The sequence below is a fragment of the Littorina saxatilis genome, linkage group LG15 (genome assembly GCF_037325665.1).
Source record: "Littorina saxatilis isolate snail1 linkage group LG15, US_GU_Lsax_2.0, whole genome shotgun sequence".
NCBI classification, from domain to species: domain Eukaryota; kingdom Metazoa; phylum Mollusca; class Gastropoda; order Littorinimorpha; family Littorinidae; genus Littorina; species Littorina saxatilis.
In genome coordinates, this window is record NC_090259.1 from 18,469,312 (window position 1) to 18,491,351 (window position 22,040).

The 22,040-nt window shown below is 42.7% G+C and overlaps 1 protein-coding gene across 1 annotated transcript in view; it reads left to right on the forward strand.

Annotated features, from left to right (window-relative positions):
- LOC138948732 (protein O-mannosyl-transferase 1-like) overlaps window positions 1–21,779 on the forward strand; it is a 38,496-nt gene extending 16,717 nt beyond the window's left edge. Inside the window, exons 4-18 of the mRNA XM_070320335.1 lie at window positions 46–149; window positions 789–986; window positions 2,010–2,118; window positions 3,895–3,960; window positions 4,695–4,788; window positions 6,831–6,986; window positions 9,197–9,426; window positions 10,266–10,358; window positions 12,248–12,344; window positions 13,913–14,005; window positions 14,949–15,063; window positions 15,856–16,076; window positions 16,692–16,818; window positions 17,087–17,264; window positions 17,715–21,779. Of these exons, the coding sequence (XP_070176436.1) occupies window positions 46–149; window positions 789–986; window positions 2,010–2,118; window positions 3,895–3,960; window positions 4,695–4,788; window positions 6,831–6,986; window positions 9,197–9,426; window positions 10,266–10,358; window positions 12,248–12,344; window positions 13,913–14,005; window positions 14,949–15,063; window positions 15,856–16,076; window positions 16,692–16,818; window positions 17,087–17,264; window positions 17,715–17,892 (2,059 nt within the window). The 3' untranslated portion in view covers window positions 17,893–21,779. The remainder of the gene's footprint in view (window positions 1–45; window positions 150–788; window positions 987–2,009; window positions 2,119–3,894; window positions 3,961–4,694; window positions 4,789–6,830; window positions 6,987–9,196; window positions 9,427–10,265; window positions 10,359–12,247; window positions 12,345–13,912; window positions 14,006–14,948; window positions 15,064–15,855; window positions 16,077–16,691; window positions 16,819–17,086; window positions 17,265–17,714) is intronic.
- Window positions 21,780–22,040: the final 261 nt, after the last annotated feature.

A 22,040-nucleotide genomic window follows, 5' to 3' on the forward strand; every position in this document is an offset into this window, starting at 1 on the left:
CTACAACTTCTGTGGTAAAATATGAATGAATATTTGATGTTGCAGGTTTGATGAGCTGCACTTTGCCAAATTTGTGTCTCTCTACATGAAGAGGATCTTCTTCTTCGATGTTCACCCGCCTTTGGGTAAAATGCTTCTGGCATTAGCAGGTAAGAAGTATGTTAATTTGTTGTTGTTGTTGTGCTGTTTCTTGTTTCACAGCATTGTTTCAGGTTGAGTTCACATGGACATAAAATTACAGACATGTAAGCACGTATGTATACCACACAATACAGCACAACACACACACACACACACACACACACTCACAGACAGACAGATAGACACAAACACACACACACACTTACACACACACACACTGTTAACACACACACACACACACACACACACACACACACACACACACACACACACACACTGTTAACACACACACACACACACACATACAGTCTCTAATTTCAATGCTTACGAATTGCACATCTGTCTGCTCAGTTCAAGTCCAAGTCTGAGAGCAGAAACAATACAGATTGACTGATCATAAAAGCATGGTGTCTATTCCACTGTGTTTCTTATTTCCAAAAAATTATTATCTGCATCAGGTCGTATGAATTCAATATGCCAGCAACATCTTCATGGAACAATGTGACAAGAAACTGACATTTGTGGCATTGAAATTGATAACATTTTATTGACATTTGTTAAAAGGTAGCATTCAGTGTAACCTTCAGAGCTTGTTCTTTAGTTTGGAATCTCTCTTATTTATTTTTGACGCATGCCTCTGATTTCAGGAAGCTACGCAGGATTTGAGGGGGAGGTGAAGTTTGACCGCATAGGTGCAGAGTTCCCTTCCACGGTGCCGGTGGAGGCGCTGCGTCTGGTGCCAGCGGTGCTGGGGGCCCTGGTGGTGCCGCTAGTGTATCAGATCGCTGTGGAGCTAGGCCTGGCACGCTGGGCTGCTCTGCTGGCCGCCAGCTTTGTACTCTTTGGTCAGTGTTTCTTTTTTTCTCATTTACTTTTATTTCTTTGGTAACCAAAACAAAAGCATGTTTTGTACTTGAACTAAAAACGACATACCCATCTTATTTTATTCACACTTTCTATGCCCTTAAACGACATTTGACTTACCATCTTATTTTATTCATACTTTCTATGCTCTCAAACAACATTTGACTTGGCTATCTGGCACACTTTTCAGATTGAAGATTTCTTTCAGAAGAGTTACATGACAGAAGTTCATAATGCGGATACCCGCAAAATGTAATCAACAAAATCACAATTGTGTATCTTATATTTGAGTCTTTCGTGTTTTAGACATTGATGCATTTAATAGTTTTAACGAGTTGCCTTTTGTTTTATCATTCTGGTGTTTATCTAGATGTGCTGTGTATCTTATAAGAAGTTCTTAAAAGTTCGAAGTTATTTTAGCATATAGGTTTTTTTATGGTCTTAACAGTTAAACATGTATTACGTTATCATTAAGATTCATGCTTTGTTAGCACTAAGCAGTTGTTTTAATCAGTCTGGTTTTCTCTTGTTTTCATCTTATGAACATTCTAAATGTTAGACTAACTTATTGTCTTGTACAGAATAACAACTGTGTGAATGGTGCTATACTGAATGAAAGAGTGTGACATGAAGTTCTTGTACATCATTGTAAAGAGTGTGAATGACGTTTTAGTTTAGATGTCAAGCGCTTAGAGCAAGCCTTTTTAACGAAAGTTTTTGATTTAGCGCTATATAAATGTTCTTATTATTATTATTATTATTATTATCATTATTATTAAGGTTCCAAATTAAAATTCAACCAGAATTTATAATTGGCTAAATTCACTTGCTCAGACATGTAGGAGGATATCTTATGAGTTGTCCAGAACAGGTTACTTTGTGGGGCCATAGTGGGGTGGCAGGGGGATAACTCTGAAAGGAAATGTACACTGCAAAAGTCTCTTTCTCCAAATGTCTTTTTGCAGGATTTATCTCAATGTCAATGTTATGTGATTTATTTGCAGACAATGCCTTGCTGGTGCAGTCTCGCTTCATGCTGATGGAGGGCATGCTCATCTTCTTCTCCTGTCTCGCTATCATGTCCTATCTCAAGTTCAGGAACCTCAGGCACAGGTAGGGCAAAAATACACACAGGTAGGGAAAAGATACACACAGGTAGGGCAAAGGTACACACAGGTAGGGCAAAAATACACACAGGTAGGGCAAAGATATACAGGTAGGGAAAAGATTCACACAGGTAGGGCAAAGATACACACAGGTAGGGCAAAGATACACACAGCTAGGACAAAGATATGCATAGGTAGGGCAAAGGTACACACAGGTAGGGCGAAGATACACATGTAGGGTAAAGGTACGCACATGTAGGGCAAAGATACACACAGGTGGAGCAAAGATACACACAGGTAGGGCAAACATATGATCATGTACAGGTAGGACAAAAATACACACAGGCTCACACACAGACAAGACAAAGATACACACAGGATCATGTACAGGTAGGGCAAAGATACACACAGGTGGAGCAAAGATACACACAGGTAGGGCAAACATATGATCATGTACAGGTAGGACAAAAATACACACAGGCTCACACACAGACAAGACAAAGATACACACAGGATCATGTACAGGTAGGACAAAGATTATACACACAGGATCATGTACAGGTAGGACAAAGATGCACACAGGTAGGGCAAAGATAAACAGAGGTAGGGCAAAGATACACACATGTAGGAGGGAAATACACAGAGGTAGGGCAAAGATACACAGGCTCACTCATAGGTAAGACTGATTCACACAGATAGGGCAAAGATACACACAAGTAGATCAAAGATAAAGTTACATGATCATGTACAGGTAGGGCAAAGATACACACAGGCTCACTTACCAGGGGAAAAACCACGTGTACAGGCAGAGAAAAAAGCTCACCAGTCTGGTATGGCCCTGCCTTTCATGACGATGTCAACTTTTGATACAGTGGTACCTTGGATGATGGGCCCCTTCGATGAGAGTACACCTCCCAAGAAAGGACACCTGTTGTCCATTTTTTTTTATATATATATATTACCAAACTATACCTGTCATCACAGGCAACCAGCAGTGTATGGACACTTTTGCCTGCTCCCAAATGTATTCTTTCATCACCAGTACCACTGTAATTCATAATGTGAAGGAAACATTAAAGTTTGACTACCATTTTCTAACAGGGTTCCCACAGGTCATGGAAAACCTGGAAAGTCATGGAATTTGATTTTTAATTTTCCAAGCCTGGAAAGTCATGGAATTCCAATTCAAGTCATGGAAAGTCATGGAATTTAACAAAAATAAGAAAGAAAAAAAATTAACCTTTGAAATGACAGGACCAGCAAACATTACCGATAATCTGACTGCGTAGCAAATGCTTGACTTGCTTGTCGAAGAGACACTGCGTAGAAACTGACTTAAATCAAGTTCAGTGCAAAGCAAGCCAGTGTCAAAACTGGCAGTGACAAGACGTAAAAAGTTTGCGTGTTCGGAAATGGCGACCTGTGGATCTAGTCATGGAAAATGTTATTGAGGCTCATGGAAAGTCATGGAAAAGTCATGGAATTTTGTTTCTAAAAACCAGTGGGGACCCTGTTCTAAAACGAGAAAAAAAAACCAGATTAAAATGATTCAAGAAAAAAATTGCAGTTTTTGATAAACGCACACATTTTTAGCCAAAAGGACCTTCCTTCTAAGATCTAAGTCACTGTATAGTTTAGCAGGAGAAAGTTCTATTAATTACGCTGTAGAAACGAAAGGTTTCTTAGCTGATACCAGAGTGGATATTCATCCAAATTTGCAGCTTGCAGGAAAGGGAAACCAGTGCAGCAACATGATCAATCAGTTTGCTTTTGTTGCGTGCAGGGCATTTTCTGTGCGGTGGTGGTTCTGGGTGTGTCTGACTGGTGTCAGCTTCACCTGCTCTCTCAGGTACGTATTCCATAGATGTTTTCCGGCTCTATTCTTCTTCTTGTCTTCTTCTTCTTCGTTCATGAAACTGCCACGTTCACTCATGATTTTGCACGAGTGAGTTTTGACGTATATGACCCCCCCATTCAGGCAGCCATACACCGCTTTCGGGGGGAAGCATGCTGGGTATTTCGGTGTTTTTATAACCCACCGAACTCTGATATGGATTACAGGATCTTTTCCGTGCGCATTTGGTCTTGTGTTTGCGTGAACACACGAAGGGGGATAAGGTACAAGCAGGTCTACACATAAGTTGACCTGGGAGATTGGAAATATCTCCACCCTTAACCCACCAGGCACGGCCGGGATTCGAACCCCTGACCTTCCTGATAAGAGGCCGATGTCTTATCCACTGGGCCCCTTCGCCCGTCAGTCTGGCTCTATATATTGCAGTTCCTGATGATGAATTGTTCTGTACTAGTCGTCGAAAGAAACTAGACCGGTGCATTTTGGGGTAGATCCTTGTGATTAAGTTGTTTATGTTGATAATTATACTAGATCTAACAAACAAAGGGAAGTAACCACTCAAAATAGACGACAGCACACCAAAACGCACTTGTCTGGTTTCTTTTAAAGAGTAGTGCATGTCACCTGTTCTGATAAAATAGGTACAAAATGAAAATAATCTTAATCTGTTTGGGACGTAGAAATGTTGAATCTTGCAGTAAAAAAAAAAAAAAATGTTTGTGTTTCAGTATCAAGTACTCGGGTGCTTTTACAGCTTTGCTGATTGTGTGCCTGGCTGCCAAAGACTTCTGGGCCTTACTGGATGACCTGCGCTTGACAGATGTATGTTCAATACTCTTATGTTCAGAAGTAACTCTGTCGAGGTTTTTGTGGTCTGTGTAAAGGCGGTCCTTTCCTCCGAAAATGGCGTATGGCTGCCTAAATGGCTGAGTAAAAAACGGTCATACACGTAAAATTCCACTCGTGCAAAAAACACGAGTGTACGTGGGAGTTTCAGCCCACGAACGCAGAAGAAGAAGGCGGTCCTTGATTGTGTCCGCAGTCAACTTTGCGAAGTCTTTTTACCACAAAACTCAGTGCTAAAGCTCCATGTGGACAGCTTCGCAAAGCATAATTCGCGTAGTCGACTTCGCCCAATTAACGACAGGCTTGAGAGTTGCACCCGATAAAATGAGGCAGAAAAACTGGAATGAAAATTTTGTGGAATCAAGCAGTCATGAGCTTCACACAAAAAGATGAGCTCCGATGTTCATTTTGTGCAGTGTCCACTAAGTATGATTCCCTTTTGTTTTGAGAAATGTGTATGTTTATTTAGAACTCATGATCACTGCGGCTACAATTTGCTTGCTTGGTTACAGATTGAAACTAAGCCAGATGTGTTGGCTTTTACACACATGGTGCACAGAGCAAAACACGTGTGGACTTTTTGGTCGGCAGCCAAGCGATCGTGGCACTATAGATACAGTGGAACCCCCTTTTAAGATTCCCCAAAATCAGAGAAAATCGGGTCTTAAACAGGAGGGAGTCTTAAAATCGGGGTAACTTTACAGACGTTATTAACAGACGATCTGAAAAATAAGGGTCTTAAAGGGCGGGGATGTAGCTCAGTCGGTAGCGCGCTGGATTTGTATCCAGTTGGCCGCTGTCAGCGTGAGTTTGTCCCCACGTTCGGCGAGAGATTTATTTCTCAGAGTCAACTTTGTGTGCAGACTCTCCTCGGTGTCCGAACACCCCCCCGTGTGTACACGCAAGCACAAGACCAAGTGCGCACAAAAAGATCCTGTAATCCATGTCAGAGTTTGGTGGGTTATAGAAACACGAAAATACCCAGCATGCTTCCTCCGAAAGCGGCGTATGGCTGCCTAAATGGCGGGGTAAAAACGGTCATACACGTAAAAAGCCGTGGGAGTTTCAGCCCATGAACGAACAAACAAGGGTCTTAAAAAGGGGGAAGCCTGAAAGCGGGGGTCTTCAAAGCGGGGTTCCACTGTATAATTATGTGCTAACCCAGTGTGACAAGCACCCAATGATCAGACGATATTGGGAAATAACTCTGTCAGGATTTGAAAGCGTTGCAGCGACCTATAAGCATGCGTGTCAGTTTCCCAAGCTGCCGTGACCTCGACCTCGAGCAAACTCACAGGACTTCGGGCAAAACACTGGTTGTCGGCTGACATTGGGGCAAGCGATCCGGCAATGCCACAAAAAATCGTTAACTGTGATGTGTATACATTCTAAAGAAATTGGGTCATATCAAGCGGACACTGCATAACATACACATCGCAGTCAGTTATTTGCTGCGATCGTTGTTTTAACTGTTCGACAAACCCCCCCGCGGGTTAGGGGGAAGAATTTACCCGATGCTCCCCAGCATGTCGTAAGAGGCGACTAACGGATTCTGTTTCTCCTTTTACCCTTGTTAAGTGTTTCTTGTATAGAATATAGTCAATGTTTGTAAAGATTTTAGTCATGCAGTATGTAAGAAATGTTAAGTCCTTTGTACTGGAAACTTGCATTCTCCCAGTAAGGTAATACATTGTACTACGTTGCAAGCCTTGGAGCAATTTTTTTATTAGTGCTTTTGTGAACAAGAAACAATTAACAAGTGGCTCTATCCCATCTCCCCCCTTTCCCCGTCGCGATATAACCTTGAACGGTTGAAAACGATGTTAAACACCAAATAAAGAAAGAAAGAACTGGTCGACAATGTGTTGCCCGTTTGACCATGTGTTTCCTGTTAAGGTTGTTTGTGCAATTTTTTTTGTTATTAGGGCGCAACTCGATCCTTTCTACTTGTTAATCCAGACAGAGCTTTTCCGGAAAACGTCTATTGAACCATGATGATTGTGTCACCTGTGTTGCAGATGTGCCTGGTCAAACAGCTGCTGGCCAGAGTGCTGATGCTGGTGTGTGTACCTGTGGGCGTGTACCTGGCCGTGTTCTACCTTCACCTCACCCTGCTGACCAAGGCCGGTCCCCATGACAACGTCATGACCAGCGCCTTTCAGGCCAGCCTGGAGGTCAGTCTCAATGTGGTGGTGTCAGTGTGCATGTGCATGAGACTGTCATCTGTGTTAGCTTCTTCTTCAGATTCTTTCTTGTCGATCACACGTCTATACTGGTAGACCTTACAGCGAGACAAATGATACTGTCTTCTCCAGTTCCTCGTTTCCTCCATACAGCTGGCAGCAGAGAGGGACTGCAGTTGGCCACACGGTTTCATCTCTGTTAGCAATCTGGTCAGTGATTGGCTGTAGAGAGGTCAGTGGGGTGCGTTACTGAGGCTCGTTCGGGGTTGAAATTCATCCATTTTTGGTCGTTTCACTCAAAATTTACTAGGATGAAGCAAAAACGATTAGGGATAGCACTTAACCCTTTTAACACTAGATAGAACTTATCGTCTTGGACAACTTTTCTTCTTTAGCACTATATAAAAGTTGCTTGAATTTATTTTTAGATAATTATTTAAAATCGTCCTTCGCTAGCCCCTCGGCAGGACTATACCACTGTATTGTTTCAGAATGTGTACACTATGCTTACAGTGGAACCCATTTTTAAAGACCCCCCAATTTAAGACTTCCTCGGGGCGGGGATGTAGCTCAGTCGGTAGCGCGCTGGATTTGTATCCAGTTGGCCGCTGTCAGCGTGAGTTCGTCCCCACGTTCGGCGAGAAATTTATTTCTCAGAGTCAACTTTGTGTGCAGACTCTCCTCGGTGTCCGAACACCCCCCGTGTGTACACGCAAGCACAAGACCAAGTGCGCACGAAAAAGATCCTGTAATCCATGTCAGAGTTCGGTGGGTTATAGAAACACGAACATACCCAGCATGCTTCCTCCGAAAACGGCGTATGGCTGCCTAAATGTCGGGGTAAAAAACGGTCATACACGTAAAATTCCACTCGTGCAAAAAAAAACACGAGTGTACGTGGGAGTTTCAGCCCACGAACACAGAAGAAGAAGAAGACTTCCTCCCTTTTAAGACCTTGCTTTTTCAGACTTTCTGTTCACAACCTCTGTCAGTTTACCTCCATTTTAAGACTCCCTCCTTTTCAAGACCTGATTTTCTCAGATTTGTTTAGGTCTTTAAAGGGGGGGTTCCCCTGGACCACTGTATTGTTTCAGAATGTGTGCACTGTGCTTACTCATAGACAATTTATCCTGGACCGCCAACTAGCTCTCTCTCCGCTCTTTCTCTCTATTACGAGGTAGCGGCCTCTCGCATTTAGGAACCTACGCTTACAAGCCTTTCAGAAATTAGGGGGGTGTCATATCCGGTGTCGATTGTAAACATGGACGAAGTTGCTGAGGTAAGTTCTGAAAATGCTAAAATAAACTCGGCAAAAGTGCATATGGAACATGTTTTTCAATGAGTTTTGTTAAGTTTAGTTTGGAGTTTTGGAAAATCCAGTTCATTGTCACCTCCCATTGTCACAAATAACTGGAGCGTGCTTTCTTTTCACTGTCTTCAAATCGCTCGCCTTTCAAACCGGATGCGACGCGCCCCTGAAAGTCGACCGTCGTAACCTCGAAGGGTCACGTGACAAGTTGGCGGTCCAGGCTATTTGGTCTATGGCTTACTCTAAAGCCAGATGACACCCATGTCATTTCTCAGATTTGAGATACAGTGGACCCCCCCTTTTACGACCTCCAAAAATCTGAGAAAATCAGGTCTTAAAAAGGAGGGAATCTCTAAAATGGGGGTACATTTACAGAGAATATGAACAGGCAATCCAAAAATCCATGGTCTTAAAAGGGAGGAAGTCTTCTTCTTCTTCTGCGTTCGTGGGCTGAAACTCCCACGTACACTCGTGTTTTGCACGAGTGGAATTTTACGTGTATGACCGTTTTTACCCCGCCATTTAGGCAGCCATACGCCGCTTTCGGAGGAAGCATGCTGGGTATGTTCGTGTTTCTATAACCCACCGAACTCTGACATGGATTACAGGATCTTTTTCGTGCGCACTTGGTCTTGTGCTTTGCGTGTACACACGGGGGGGTGTTCGGACACTGAGGAGAGTCTGCACACAAAGTTGACTCTGAGAAATAAATCTCTCGCCGAACGTGGGGACAAACTCACGCTGACAGCGGCCAACTGGATACAAATCCAGCGCGCTACCGACTGAGCTACATCCCCGCCCCTGAGAGGAAGTCTTAAATTGGGGGGGTCTTGAAAGAGGGATCCTACGGTAAATGTAATAAAGTTGATTTGATTTGATTTGATTTCCACAGGGCGGGCTGGCAGCGCTGACCAAGGGTCAACCCTTGAATGTGGCGTACGGCTCCCAGATCACGCTACGCCACACGGCCAACGTGGCGGGGAGTCCCTGCTGGCTGCACTCCCACTCCCACGTCTACCCCATGCGCTACCCGGATGGCCGAGGCAGCTCGCATCAGCAGCAGGTCACCTGCTACGTGTTCAAGGACGTCAACAACTGGTGGATCGTCAAGCACCCTGACAGGTCAGTCGTGCTAACGACAGTCACTTTGTTGGTCACAAACATTTCTGCTGATTTGTTTACTCATATCTTACAGATGCCTTATACACATATCTTTAGTGTTGCCAGCCAAACAAAACTTTATGCTGTTTGTCAGTTTGCATCCCCCACCAAAATGTCAATTAACATTTCCCGTGATTATGCTCTGGGTCTGAAGGCTGTGTGCAGTATGCCAAAATGGACCCACATGCCATCTTTTACAATTTCCTTACATAATCAAACACAATGTCTTGACGTAAAGTACCCAAAACAGTAAGAATTCTCCCTCTCGCCAAGACTAATTGACTTCCATGTAGGCTTTTGACGTCATGAATTCACGTGTGGGATCTGATGTGAGCCAGTTTTGAGGGCGACTCGTTCCTGCCAAGTGACACTGACCAGAATTAATTCATAGAAAATGTGACTCCTTGCATGAAAGTCAATAAAACTTGGTATTTATTTCAAACAGACAGCTGCCTGAGGCAATTGACTGAAAGCCCTAGGGGCTCCATGCACCGGGACGTGACAAGTTCAGTAACTTTGAGGCTAAAAGTTGTGTGAAAGTCAATAAAACTTGGTATTTATTTCAAACAGACAGCTGCCTGAGGCAATTGACTGAAAGCCCTAGGGGCTCCATGCACCGGGACGTGACAAGTTCAGTAACTTTGAGGCTAAAAGTTGTGTGAAAGTCAATAAAACTTGGTATTTATTTCAAACAGACAGCTGCCTGAGGCAATTGACTGAAAGCCCTAGGGGCTCCATGCACCGGGACGTGACAAGTTCAGTAACTTTGAGGCTAAAAGTTGTGTGGCCTGTGTTGACAGGGAGACCCTGGTGGTGGATGAGAGTCCTGTCTACGTTCACCATGGCGACGTGGTGCAGCTGGTGCATGGCATCACAAGCCGTGCGCTCAACAGGTCTGTACACCTTACTGTGCGATACAGTGGAACCCCCCTTTTAAGACCTCCAAAAGTCTGAGTGAATCAGGTCTCAATAAGGAGCGAGTCTGAAAATGGGGGTAAATTTACAGAGGTTACGAACAAAAAGTCTGAAAAAACAGGGACTTATAAGGGATAAGTCCTAAATTGAACGGGTCTTAAAGGGGAGGTTCCATTGAAGTACAGTTTACAGTGCTACAACCCCAGGGGCGGATCCAGGGGGGGTTTCCGGGGTTTCCGAAATCCCCCCCCTGGCCAAAAAAAATAATAATGAAAAAAATAAGATTGAGAATAAAGAAAAACTGATGGCTCAGATTGCACCAGATTGCTCCATTTTCCTTGATTTTTATCAAAATTTTCCCGGACCGTCCTAGGAGCCGGCCTTTGTCTTCTAAGTGACGGTTTTGGAAAGTAGTTGGGTAATTTGGTTTCTCAGGTTGCACCAGATCGATGAAGCTCCATTTTCCATGTTTTTATCAACATTTTCCGGACCCCCCTAAAAGGCTCGAACGCTTCACGCCCTCAACTAAACGCTTCTCGTCGTCGAATTGTCCCTAAAAGAAATTTGGAACCCCCCCTAAAAATGATGTGATCCGCCCCTGAACCGCTCAGCGCCAATGCTATACAGTAAAACCTGCATCCAGCGGACCCTTAATTCGGCGGACACCTTTGCATAACGGACACTTCAAGTGAGGACGGATGTATTTTACACTCAAAAACACCTTAAAAGAGCGGACACCTCAAAGGCGCGGACGCGGACACTCATTTTTGGTCCCGATTTGGTTCGTTACCTGTCAACAACGGTCCGCCATCTTGGTTCTGCAAATTCTCGCTGGCGATGTGAACGCGCGAGAAGCTTATTTTGTAAGCCAACGACAGCACTTGAAAGATTGATTTTTTTGTATGGTGCACGCTCATTGGTCGATGCCGTGAATTAAACTGAACTCACAAACAAAAACAAGTTAGGGTTTCTACTTTCTGTACTGTGATGCATCTTCGTCTCATCCTTCGTCGATCGCGGTCTCATCATGTCAAAACGGAAATTTCTGACTTTAGAAGAAAGAGTCGATGTGATAAAGAAATTGAACGGCGAACTCTTCGAGTGGTTTTCGAGAGCTCGATCAAAGAATATTCCCGTGAATGGCCCATTGCTTCAGATAAGAAACCGATTGCACCTCTTTCTCTCTCTCGCTCGTTCTCTCTCTCGCTCGTCCTCTCTCTCTCTCGCTCAGTCGTTCTCTCTCTCTCTCTTGCTCGTTCTCGCTATCGCTCGTTCTCCGTTCTCTCTCTCTCTCTCGCTCAGTTTCTCTCTCTCTCTCTCTCTCTCTCTCTCTCTCTCTCCCTCTCCCTCGTTCTCTCTCTCGCTCGTTCTCCGTTCACCCTGAAATGCTGACAGCTGTCATGAACTTGAGTAGCATTCTGAAGATGTGCGTCTGAACCAAGCCAGACTGATTCTGGTTTTGTACATACATGTTGCATGTTGAACTTGTTTTCTTTGTCACTTTCTGTATGACTACATGTAATGCACAGTTTAGAATATAACTATTTGGCTGTGTTTTTTCTTCCCAAAAAATGTCTGCGCATTCATATTCAAAAGAAAGGACACCTTTGTACAAAGGACAGTGGCAAGGTTCCCCAAGGGTGTCCTTTGCTCGCAGGTTTTACTGTAATAAGCTTTTTTTTTTCTTTGACCGTATTTTTATATGTGAAGTTAAACATTGACAGATCACACACATAGAAATCCTTTGAACGGGCAGGCGTCTTCAAACAAATATCAGATGATATGGAAACTTAAAATCCACCCCCCATACAAGCCTGACAGAGTTATTTACGGAATTTGTCGTTTGAGGGTGTGTTGCATGTTGCAGTCATGACGTGGCTGCCCCCACCACTCCCCAGAACCAGGAGGTGTCGTGTTACATTGACTACAATGTTTCCATGGCAACACAGAACCTCTGGAGAGTGGTCAGTTCGTTTTACATTTAATCTTGTGTACCTCCTCTTTTTACATTTAGTCAAGTTTTGACTAAATGTTTTAACGTAGAGGGGGGAATCGAGACGAGGGTCGTGGTGTATGTGCGTGTGTCTGTGTGTGTGTGTGTGGAGAGCGATTCAGACTAAACTACTGGACCGATCTTTATGAAATTTGACATGAGAGTTCCTGGGTATGAAATCCCCGAACGTTTTTTTCATTTTTTTGATAAATTTCTTTAATGACGTCATATCCGGCTTTTCGTGAAAGTTGAGGCGGCACTGTCACGCCCTCATTTTTCAACCAAATTGGTTGAAATTTTGGTCAAGTAATCTTCGACGAAGCCCGGACTTTGGTATTGCATTTCAGCTTGGTGGCTTAAAAATTAATTTATGACTTTGGTCATTAAAAATCTGAAAATTGTAAAAAAAAAATAAAAATTTATTTAACGATCCAAATTTACGTTCATCTTATTCTCCATCATTTTCTGATTCCAAAAACATATAAATATGTTATATTCGGATTAAAAACAAGCTCTGAAAATTAAAAATATAAAAATTATGATTAAAATTAAATTTCCGAAATCGATTTAAAAACAATTTCATCTTATTCCTTGTCCGTTCCAGATTCCAAAAACATATAGAAATGATATGTTTGGATTAAAAACACGTTCAGAGAGTTAAAAAGAATAGAGATATAGAAAAGCGTGCTATCCTCCTCAGCGCAACCGCTACAGCGCTTTTCTGGATTTTTAATTTCACTGCCTTTGCCACGAGCGGTGGACAGACGATGCTACGAGTGTACGGTCTTGCGGAAAAAATGCAATGCGTTCAGTTTCATTATGTGAGTTCGACTGAGCTTGACTAAATGTTGTATTTTCGCCTTACGCGACTTGTTTTTTACTCCCCTAAGTAATCGGTGAGTCTTAGTAATGAGCAGTTTCCGTCTGTATGGATGGCCGGGGAGGGATCAGTCTTCAGTTTTTTCTTTAAAGGGGAAGAAGTCTTCTATTGGGAAGGTTGAAAACGACGTTAAACACCAAATAAAGAAAGAAAGTCTTCTATTGGGAAGGTTCTTGTGTACACTGTGTGGGCTTGTGACTGATGCTATGAGAGGAAGTTACAGAGTGATTATGTTGATCATTTTAGTGTGTGTATTTTAATTGATGTTGTGGATTCGTTTTATAGAGATGCGTGTGTTGGGTGTGCTTGCTTGGCTGGAGTCGATATTTCTTAACCGCAATATTCTTCCCCTAAAAGCGGCGGCGTATGGCTGCCTGAATGGCAGGGTAAAAACGGTCATACACGTAAAAATCCACTCGTGCAAAACACGAGTGTCCGTGGGAGTTTCAGCCCACGAACACAGAAGAAGGCAAACTTCCAACCTTGGACAATAAAATACTCCGTATTGTGTACACTGATGTGTATTGTGTACACTGATGTGTATTGTGTACACTGATATGTGTATTGTGTACACTGATGTGTATTGTGTACACTTATGTGTATTGTGTACACTGATGTGTATTGTGTATGCTGATGCCGGTGTTGGTCTGTTACACCAGGAAATAGTGAACCGTCAGAGCGAGAAGGACGCGTGGCAGACCATTCAGAGCCAGGTGCGATTGGTGCACGTCAAAACATCCACTGCACTCAGGGTAAGGCTTTCTGTCTCAACTTGGCAGGTAGAGAAAAATTCAAGTTTTACGCCCTCATGGCAAAGCCATTAGGGACATGTTATTGGGTGTTGATGTACAATAGCAAAGTGCACACACACACACACGCATACCCACACACACGCACGCACGCACGCATGCATGCACACACACACACACACACACACACACACACACACACACACACACACACACGTTACAGATTGCATGAAAACAGCTTTCATTGGAATAAAAAAAACAAGAAAGGTAGGTTGTTGGAACGTTTGTTATTGACAAAACAATACATTCACAGATATTTCGACCCAACGGTCTTTTAAGTGAACAGACAAACAAATATTCACACAAAACTTATCTTGATAGAATCAGTTTACGTATTCATAATGAATTCATTCGCTCGGCTTCCTGACGAGTGGATATAAACTGATTTTTATCAAGATAAGTTTTGTGTGAATATTTGTTTGTCTGTTCACTTAAAAGACCGTTGTGTCGAAATATCTGTGAATGTATTGTTTTGTCAATAACAAACATTCCAACAACCTACCTTTCTTGTTTTTTTATTCTGAATTTTGGAACGTTGGCAGTCTCTTTGTTTTTGGATTAGCTTTCAATGGAGTTTTTGTCAGCAGGACTAGGTTATAGTTGACATATTTATGATGTGTACTGTTGGTGTTGCAGCAGCATGTGTACACTATGTGTGAGAGTGACACATTTTATATAACTATAAGTGGTCGTTGTCTATGAATTGTTTTTAATGCTTGTATGTTATTTCTTACGAAAAAACTTTTTATGTAAAATGTTAAATTTTAATGTCTAATGTAAAGTGCCATGAGACTGCCATTCGGCGGTGAACAGCGCTATAAAAGAATGTTTTATTATTATTATTATTATTATTATTATTATTGTGTGGTGTGTGTGTTCCATACAGATCACAGGAAAGCAGCTACCAGAGTGGGGTTTTCACCAACTGGAGGTGGCAGCAGACAGACTCATTAACCAGAGAGACACTGTGTGGAACGTCGAGGAACACAGATACACCAAAAGTCAGTCACTCTTTTTGAGTCACTTGAGAAAAAGTGACTCTATGTAATCGGTCAGTGTTAGTCTGTCCGGCTGGCCGGCCGGCCGGCCGGCTGGCCGGCCGTCCGTAGACACCACCTTAACGTTGGACTTTTCTCGGAAACTATCAAAGCGATCGGGCTCATATTTTGTTTAGTCGTGACCTCCAATGACCTCTACACTTTAACGATGGTTTCGTTGACCTTTGACCTTTTTCAAGGTCACAGGTCAGCGTCAAAGGAAAAATTAGACATTTTATATCTTTGACAAAGTTCATCGGATGTGATTGAAACTTTGTAGGATTATTCTTTACATCAAAGTATTTACATCTGTAGCCTTTTACGAACGTTATCAGAAAAACAAGGGAGATAACTAGCCTTTTCTGTTCGGCAACACACAACTTAACGTTGGGCTTTTCTCGGAAACTATAAAAGTGACCGGGCTCAAATTTTATGTGAACGTGACTCATTGTGTTGTGAATAGCAATTTCTTCCTGTCCATCTGATGCCTCATATAATATTCAGAACTGCGAAAGTGACTCGATCGAGCGTTTGCTCTTCTTGTTTTGTAAACCCTACTGTTTGGTAGAAATTATAATACAGTGGAACCCCCCATTGAAGACCTCTAAAAATCTGAGAAAATCAGGAAGGGGAGGAAGTCTTAAATTGGCGGGGGGGGGGGGGGGGGGGGAGGGGGGTCTTAAAAGGGAGGAAGTCTTAAATTGGGGGATCTTGAAATGGGGGTTTCACTGTAACGGCACCTCTGGCTGTTGACAGAGAAAGGGAAGGAAGGGGAGAGCACTGCAGAGGTGCGTGACGAAGACTTGCTGCCCCTGGAGCCGACGCGGCTGTCGTTCTGGTCCAAGCTGTGGGAGCTACAGGTGCGCATGTTGATGTCGCGCCAGGACACGGAGCTAGAGCACAAGTTTAGCTCTACACCCACCGAGTGGCCCTTCATGGTGCGAAACATCGCCTACTGGATGAGTCCCGCCAGTAACGTGAGTCTCTTTCTTCTTCTCTACTTTTCCTCAATAATATTAATAATAATAATAATGCACATTTATTATTCGCCCTTTCTCACCGGAGTTCATGGCGATGTACAGTAGCATTAACTGCACACACACACACACACACACACACACACACACACACACACACACACACACACACACACACCAACCCCCCCCCCCCCACACACACACACACACACACACACACGCACAAACACACACACAAATACGGTCAAACCTGTCTATAACATCCACTCAACATCGCCTACTGGATGAGTCCCGCCAGTAGCGCGAGTCTCTTTCTTCTTCCCTACTTTTGGTAAATACTGACCAGTTCAAATTACGTCATTGTTTATTTGTTTGTTTATTAAGATAATCATTCGAGAATTGATCGTTGGGAGGGTCCTATGGTGTTTGAGGATTACATGAAGTCAATCAAAAACTCCCAATAGTTACCGAGATACGGACACTTTTGTGAGGCTGTGGATCGTTCACGACCCAGCAAGCACAGTAAAGGTTGATACACTATGCTTCAGTTTCCAAGCTGCAATGTTTCTTTGTTACACTGCAATATTTGATGATGTATGTGTGTGGGTCCCCCAGTGCCAGATCCACCTGCTGGGTAACCTGGTGGTGTGGGCTGCCTCCTCCCTGTCTGTGCTGGTCTACCTGGCGCTCGTCGTCTTCCACTACCTACGCCGCTGTCGCGCCTGTTATGACATCACTGAAGGTACATGTACTGCACACCTGGGAACCCTTACGATTTCGCCGTATTTTGTACACATGATTGCATAGAATACGATTTGATAAAGAAAGGGAAGTAAACGCTCTAATTGCATATGACATGTGTAAAAGAGCTTTTTTGATTGATCATTTTTAGTTTTTAGTTTAAATAATGTGAAATGTGTGTGTGTTACAGATGAATAGCAGCTCTTTGTGTTCTGATTTATTATTTTTATTTTATATTTTAAATAAAATGAAATGTGTGTTTGTTGCAGAAGAGTGGCAGCACTTTGTGTTTGTGGGTGAGCTACTGGTGGGTGGCTACCTGTTGCATTACGTGCCATACTTCAGCGTGGACCGTACGCTGTTCCTCCATCACTACCTGCCCGCCGTTGTCTTCAAGGTTCTCGTTCTGGCTGCCCTGCTTGACCACGTGGCCGCTCAGAACTGGAGGTGTGTGCACCTGTCTTTTTTGTCTCCTCTTCTTCTTCTTCTGCGTTCATGGGCTGAAACTCCCACGTACACTCGTATTTTTTGCACGAGTGGGCTCTTACGTGTATGACTGTTTTTCCCCTGCCAATTTAGGCAGCGTACGCCGCTTTCGGGGGATAGCAATTAACCATGCTCACCCCCACACATCTGTTATTGTTTTTACTTCGTATAAATTTATTCTTCCACTTGGACACATACCAAAAGTCCCGTTGTACGCAGATCGTGAACTTGTTTTCTGAATTAATCGTGCGTGTTTAACACTGGTGACAGTTCCCACTCTGCACAGAAAATGCACATTTTTTCCCCATATTAGACAGGCATCCTTGTCTTTCTTTCGTTCATGTAATTGGTTTCAAAATGATCATTGTCACTGATGCAAATTAAATCATGATGATAATATATTTGTTTCAGATACATTCCGATGTCAACAGTAGTGTCGTACGGTACGGTGGTGTTGATATCGGCAGCAGTCTACACCTTCCTGGAGTTTTTACCTGTGTCTTTGGGCAACGTGGATCTGAACGTAGAGGAAATGAAAAAACTGACATGGCGAGAGTCATGGGACTTTTTACTGCATTCTAAAGTCTGATTTCTTGACATGTAGTCTGAATAATTGCCAAAGGCAGGGAGGCTGAATGAATGTGTTTTGTGAGTGTTGGTTGAGGTAGGCATGGTTGGAGGTTTCTTCTGCGATGTGAAGTGAATGACAATGAAATGGAAGGGGTTGCATGGGGGTCGAGTGGTAACGCACTTGCGCTCGGAACCGAGAGGTTGCGTGTTCGACCCTGGGTCAGGCCGCAATTTTCTCCCCCCTTTCCTAACCTAGGTGGTGGGTTCAAGTGCTAGTCTTTCGGATGAGACGAAAAACCGAGGTCCCTTCGTGTACACTACATTGGGGTGTGCACGTTAAAGATCCCACGATTGACAAAAGGGTCTTTCCTGGCAAAATTGTATAGGCATAGATAAAAATGTCCACCAAATACCCGTTTGACTTGGAATAAAGGCCGTGAAAGGTGAATGCTCGCCTAATAGGCTACTGAGCTTTACTGGCCGATGTGAATGCGTTATATATTGTGTGTAAAAAATGTCTGTTTGTCTGTCTGTCTGTAAAAAATTCCATTTCAAACGGCAGAAATTAATATGTAAGCGCCTAGGGCTATATCTAGATTAGACGCATAAAAATGATCACAATAATAATAATAATGTAATAATAATAATCAACACTTTTTAAAGGTACTGAACTTGTCAAATCCAGGTGCACGGAGCCCCTGGGGCTTTTAGTCATACCTCAGGCAGCTATCCGTTAGAAGAACTACCAAGTTTCATTGACTTGCACCCAAAGAGTCAAGAACTGCGATTTTTTTACGAATTAATTTCGTACTCGGACCCGGCTGGTCTTGACCTATTTTTGGATCTAAATTTAGATCGGGTAGATCACCACATCATGCACAAAAAGACAGTCACTTGCAAACTATGTCAGACATCATCATGAGTTTGTGTAAAACAAAATGGAGGCCGGAATCACTCAAGTTGAATCGAACTCCGGACCAAACACCAACGTAATAACTAGGTTAATTTATGCACTCGCGTGAACAAGAAACTGTCGAGCTTCACGGATGTCGTCGTTGGGTAGTTTTGGGTTTGTTTTACTACCATAGGAGGATTTTTGAACTGTAAATGCACTCAGCTGCAATAAAAACGCAAAACGAAGGCTGTGAGCTGCACTGTGCCTTTCATCGCCCCCTCTCACCGGCGCTCATGGCATGTAGACAGCTTCAGACATTTGTGAACAGATAGGAAGCACACCCTCTCTTCTTTTACTTACAGAAATAATACCATGTGCACAAAATATATGAACCTGACTTTTGTAAGTGTAAGTCAGGAGGGGGGGTGATCTGAGGTGATCGAACTATGCATTCCGTGGGATAGCTTTATGCAGTTCATACTTTCAGCCACTGTTTTTTCTTCACTTTTTGTTTCAACACAGGTAAATGATCTGGTGATTAAGCAGAGGAATGTCAATTCTAATGGTGAGATGGGCGGGAGGGGGGGGGATGATTTGGAGAGACTGGGTTGAATGCAATGAATCTCATGGCCAATTCCCTTCAGGCGCACATCGATGAATGACACAAATGTTAAACTCCCTTGTTCTCTTCTTGGCAATTTTCCCAGAGTTTGTTGCTGTTGTCTGAGCACCTCTTAATCATGAACCATTCCATTTCAACATACACAAATATCATTTAAATCCCTGTTTTCTTTATCAAACCAGTGAGACTGAAGGGCAAACTGTGGTTTTAATATGTAACCGTTATATCGATACACTGTATTGTTTGTGCAATTATGAAGAGCAGATCTGTTAATAGATGACATAATGACATTTGGAAGGAAGAAAATTAACATTTGAACCAATTGTGTGTGCTTGTGTGAAGGTCCGTCTGTGTCTCAGTGTGTACGGATGCAAATGTTACACTGCCAGGGATGTTGTTTAAGGTTTGCAGTCAGTGAAACGCCAAAGCTAGTTTAAAATCGCAGAAAACTCTCCTGTTATTTTGCCAGAATTTGTAATCTTTTTCACAGTGGGGAAAATTACACCAAGGACTGCATACAACTTTTTTTTAATTGCGAAAGTTATATGGCCACTTTGTATCCAGTTGGCCGCTGTCAGCGTGAGTTCGTCCCCACGTTCGGCGAGAGATTTATTTCTCAGAGTCAACTTTGTGTGCAGACTCTCCTCGGTGTCCGAACACCCCCGTGTGTACACGCAAGCACAAGACCAAGTGCGCACGAAAAAGATCCTGTAATCTATGTCAGAGTTCGGTGGGTTATAGAAACACGAAAATACCCAGCATGCTTCCTCCGAAAACGACGTATGGCTGCCTAAATGGCGGGGTAAAAAAACGGTCATACACGTAAAATTCCACTCGTGCAAAAACCACGAGTGTACGTGGGAGTTTCAGCCCACGAACGCAGAAGAAGAAGAAGAAGATATGGCCACTTTAGTAAATTTGCAGAAGAAAATAAATCTGATCATCAACAACCCTGGCTACAAAACTTTGTTTTTATTGTAATAGAAAGAATTGTGTACAAAATGCCAATGCTTCTTTCTATAAGCTCTATGATCTTTGAAACACTTTTTTGTGCAATTAATATCTCATGAGGACTTTGTCTTTTTAGTCTTTTTTGTGGCAAGAGTAGTATGTACTGCTGAAAATGTTATACTTTTACCTTAATATTTCCCTCAATTGATATCATTATGGTGCTGTTGATTAGTTTAATGAGGACCCCCCGCGGGTTAGGGGGAAGAATTTACCCCATGCTCCCCAGCATGTCGTAAGAGGCGACTAACGGATTCTGTTTCTCTTTTTACCCTTGTTAAGTGTTTCTTGTATAGAATATAGTCAATTTTTGTACAGATTTTAGTCAAGCAGTATGTAAGAAATGTTCAGTCCTTTGTACTGGAAACTTGCATTCTCCCAGTAAGGTAATACATTGTACTACGTTGCAAGCCCCTGGAGCAAATTTTTGATTAGTGCTTTTGTGAACAAGAAACAATTGACAAGTGGCTCTATCCCATCTCCCCCCTTTCCCCGTCGCGATATAACCTTCGTGGTTGAAAACGACGTTAAACACCAAATAAAGAAAGAAAGAAAGAAAGTTTAATGAGGTTGTGTTTTGTTTTTGTCTGTACACAAAGTGCAATATTGCTACATGTGTTACTTTGGTATGGTTGTGCTGTGTAGAGGAAAATGAGTGTTTATTAAGTACTGTGAACAAGGAATATGTAAGTGGAGTGTTTTTATAGAAATTAGACCATTGAGTGTTTTTATAGAAATTAGACCATTGAGTGTTTTTATAGAAATTAGACCATTGAGTGTTTTCATAGAAATTAGACCAAAATAAAAGTGTGATTAAGGTAACATGATCAGTAAAAAGGAACTGCTCTGTCACTTTATATTTCTTTCAACCTGTTGCTTGTTATTTAATTTCTCATAAAAGCAGAATAAAATGAAGAATTTAAGGATCAACCAAAACGTAGGGTGAGTCACGTTATGGTGAACACAGATGCAGAATGCGGGGTGGATTGGCTGGTGAAACGGGTCCGGGACAGGGGTGACATACACCTTTCCGGTAAAAATTCATGGCAGTGACAATTTTTTGCCTGAACGTTTGAAAGGTCTTGGGCTTTGCTGGATTTTCATGTATGAATATGTGTGTATGTATGCGTGCATCTGCTGTTTTTGTTTCCTTGGTATGTTCGATTGTTTTGTAGTCTGATCACCTGTGCAGCTTGTCATATGGTGCTTCATTGGCACTGTTGTCAGCTGTACGTGTATTATCCTGCCTGGATAATTCAGTACATAACTAACATACACACTGGTACTGATACTGAAACAAACCACAGCATCTGACACGGCGAAAAAGTGTGCATTTGAAAATGTTAATTTATGAAATTAAAGATTACTGCATATACACAAACCTATGTGTTTGAATGTTTTGTGTGTTTGAATGTTTGACAACATGTGTCATTGTGTGTGTACTGTATGTGTCAAGTGGTTATTGGTTCAAATGTCCTTTCACAATGGCCCGGTGTACAACCACACAGAAATATTGTGACCCTCCACCACAGAATGAGTCGCATGTCACCTTTGCATGATTTTCATATTTTCACATTTTCCTACAGGTTTTTTTATGCTCTATCCAGTGGTGAAAAGACCGGCACGGTTGGCCTAGTGGTAA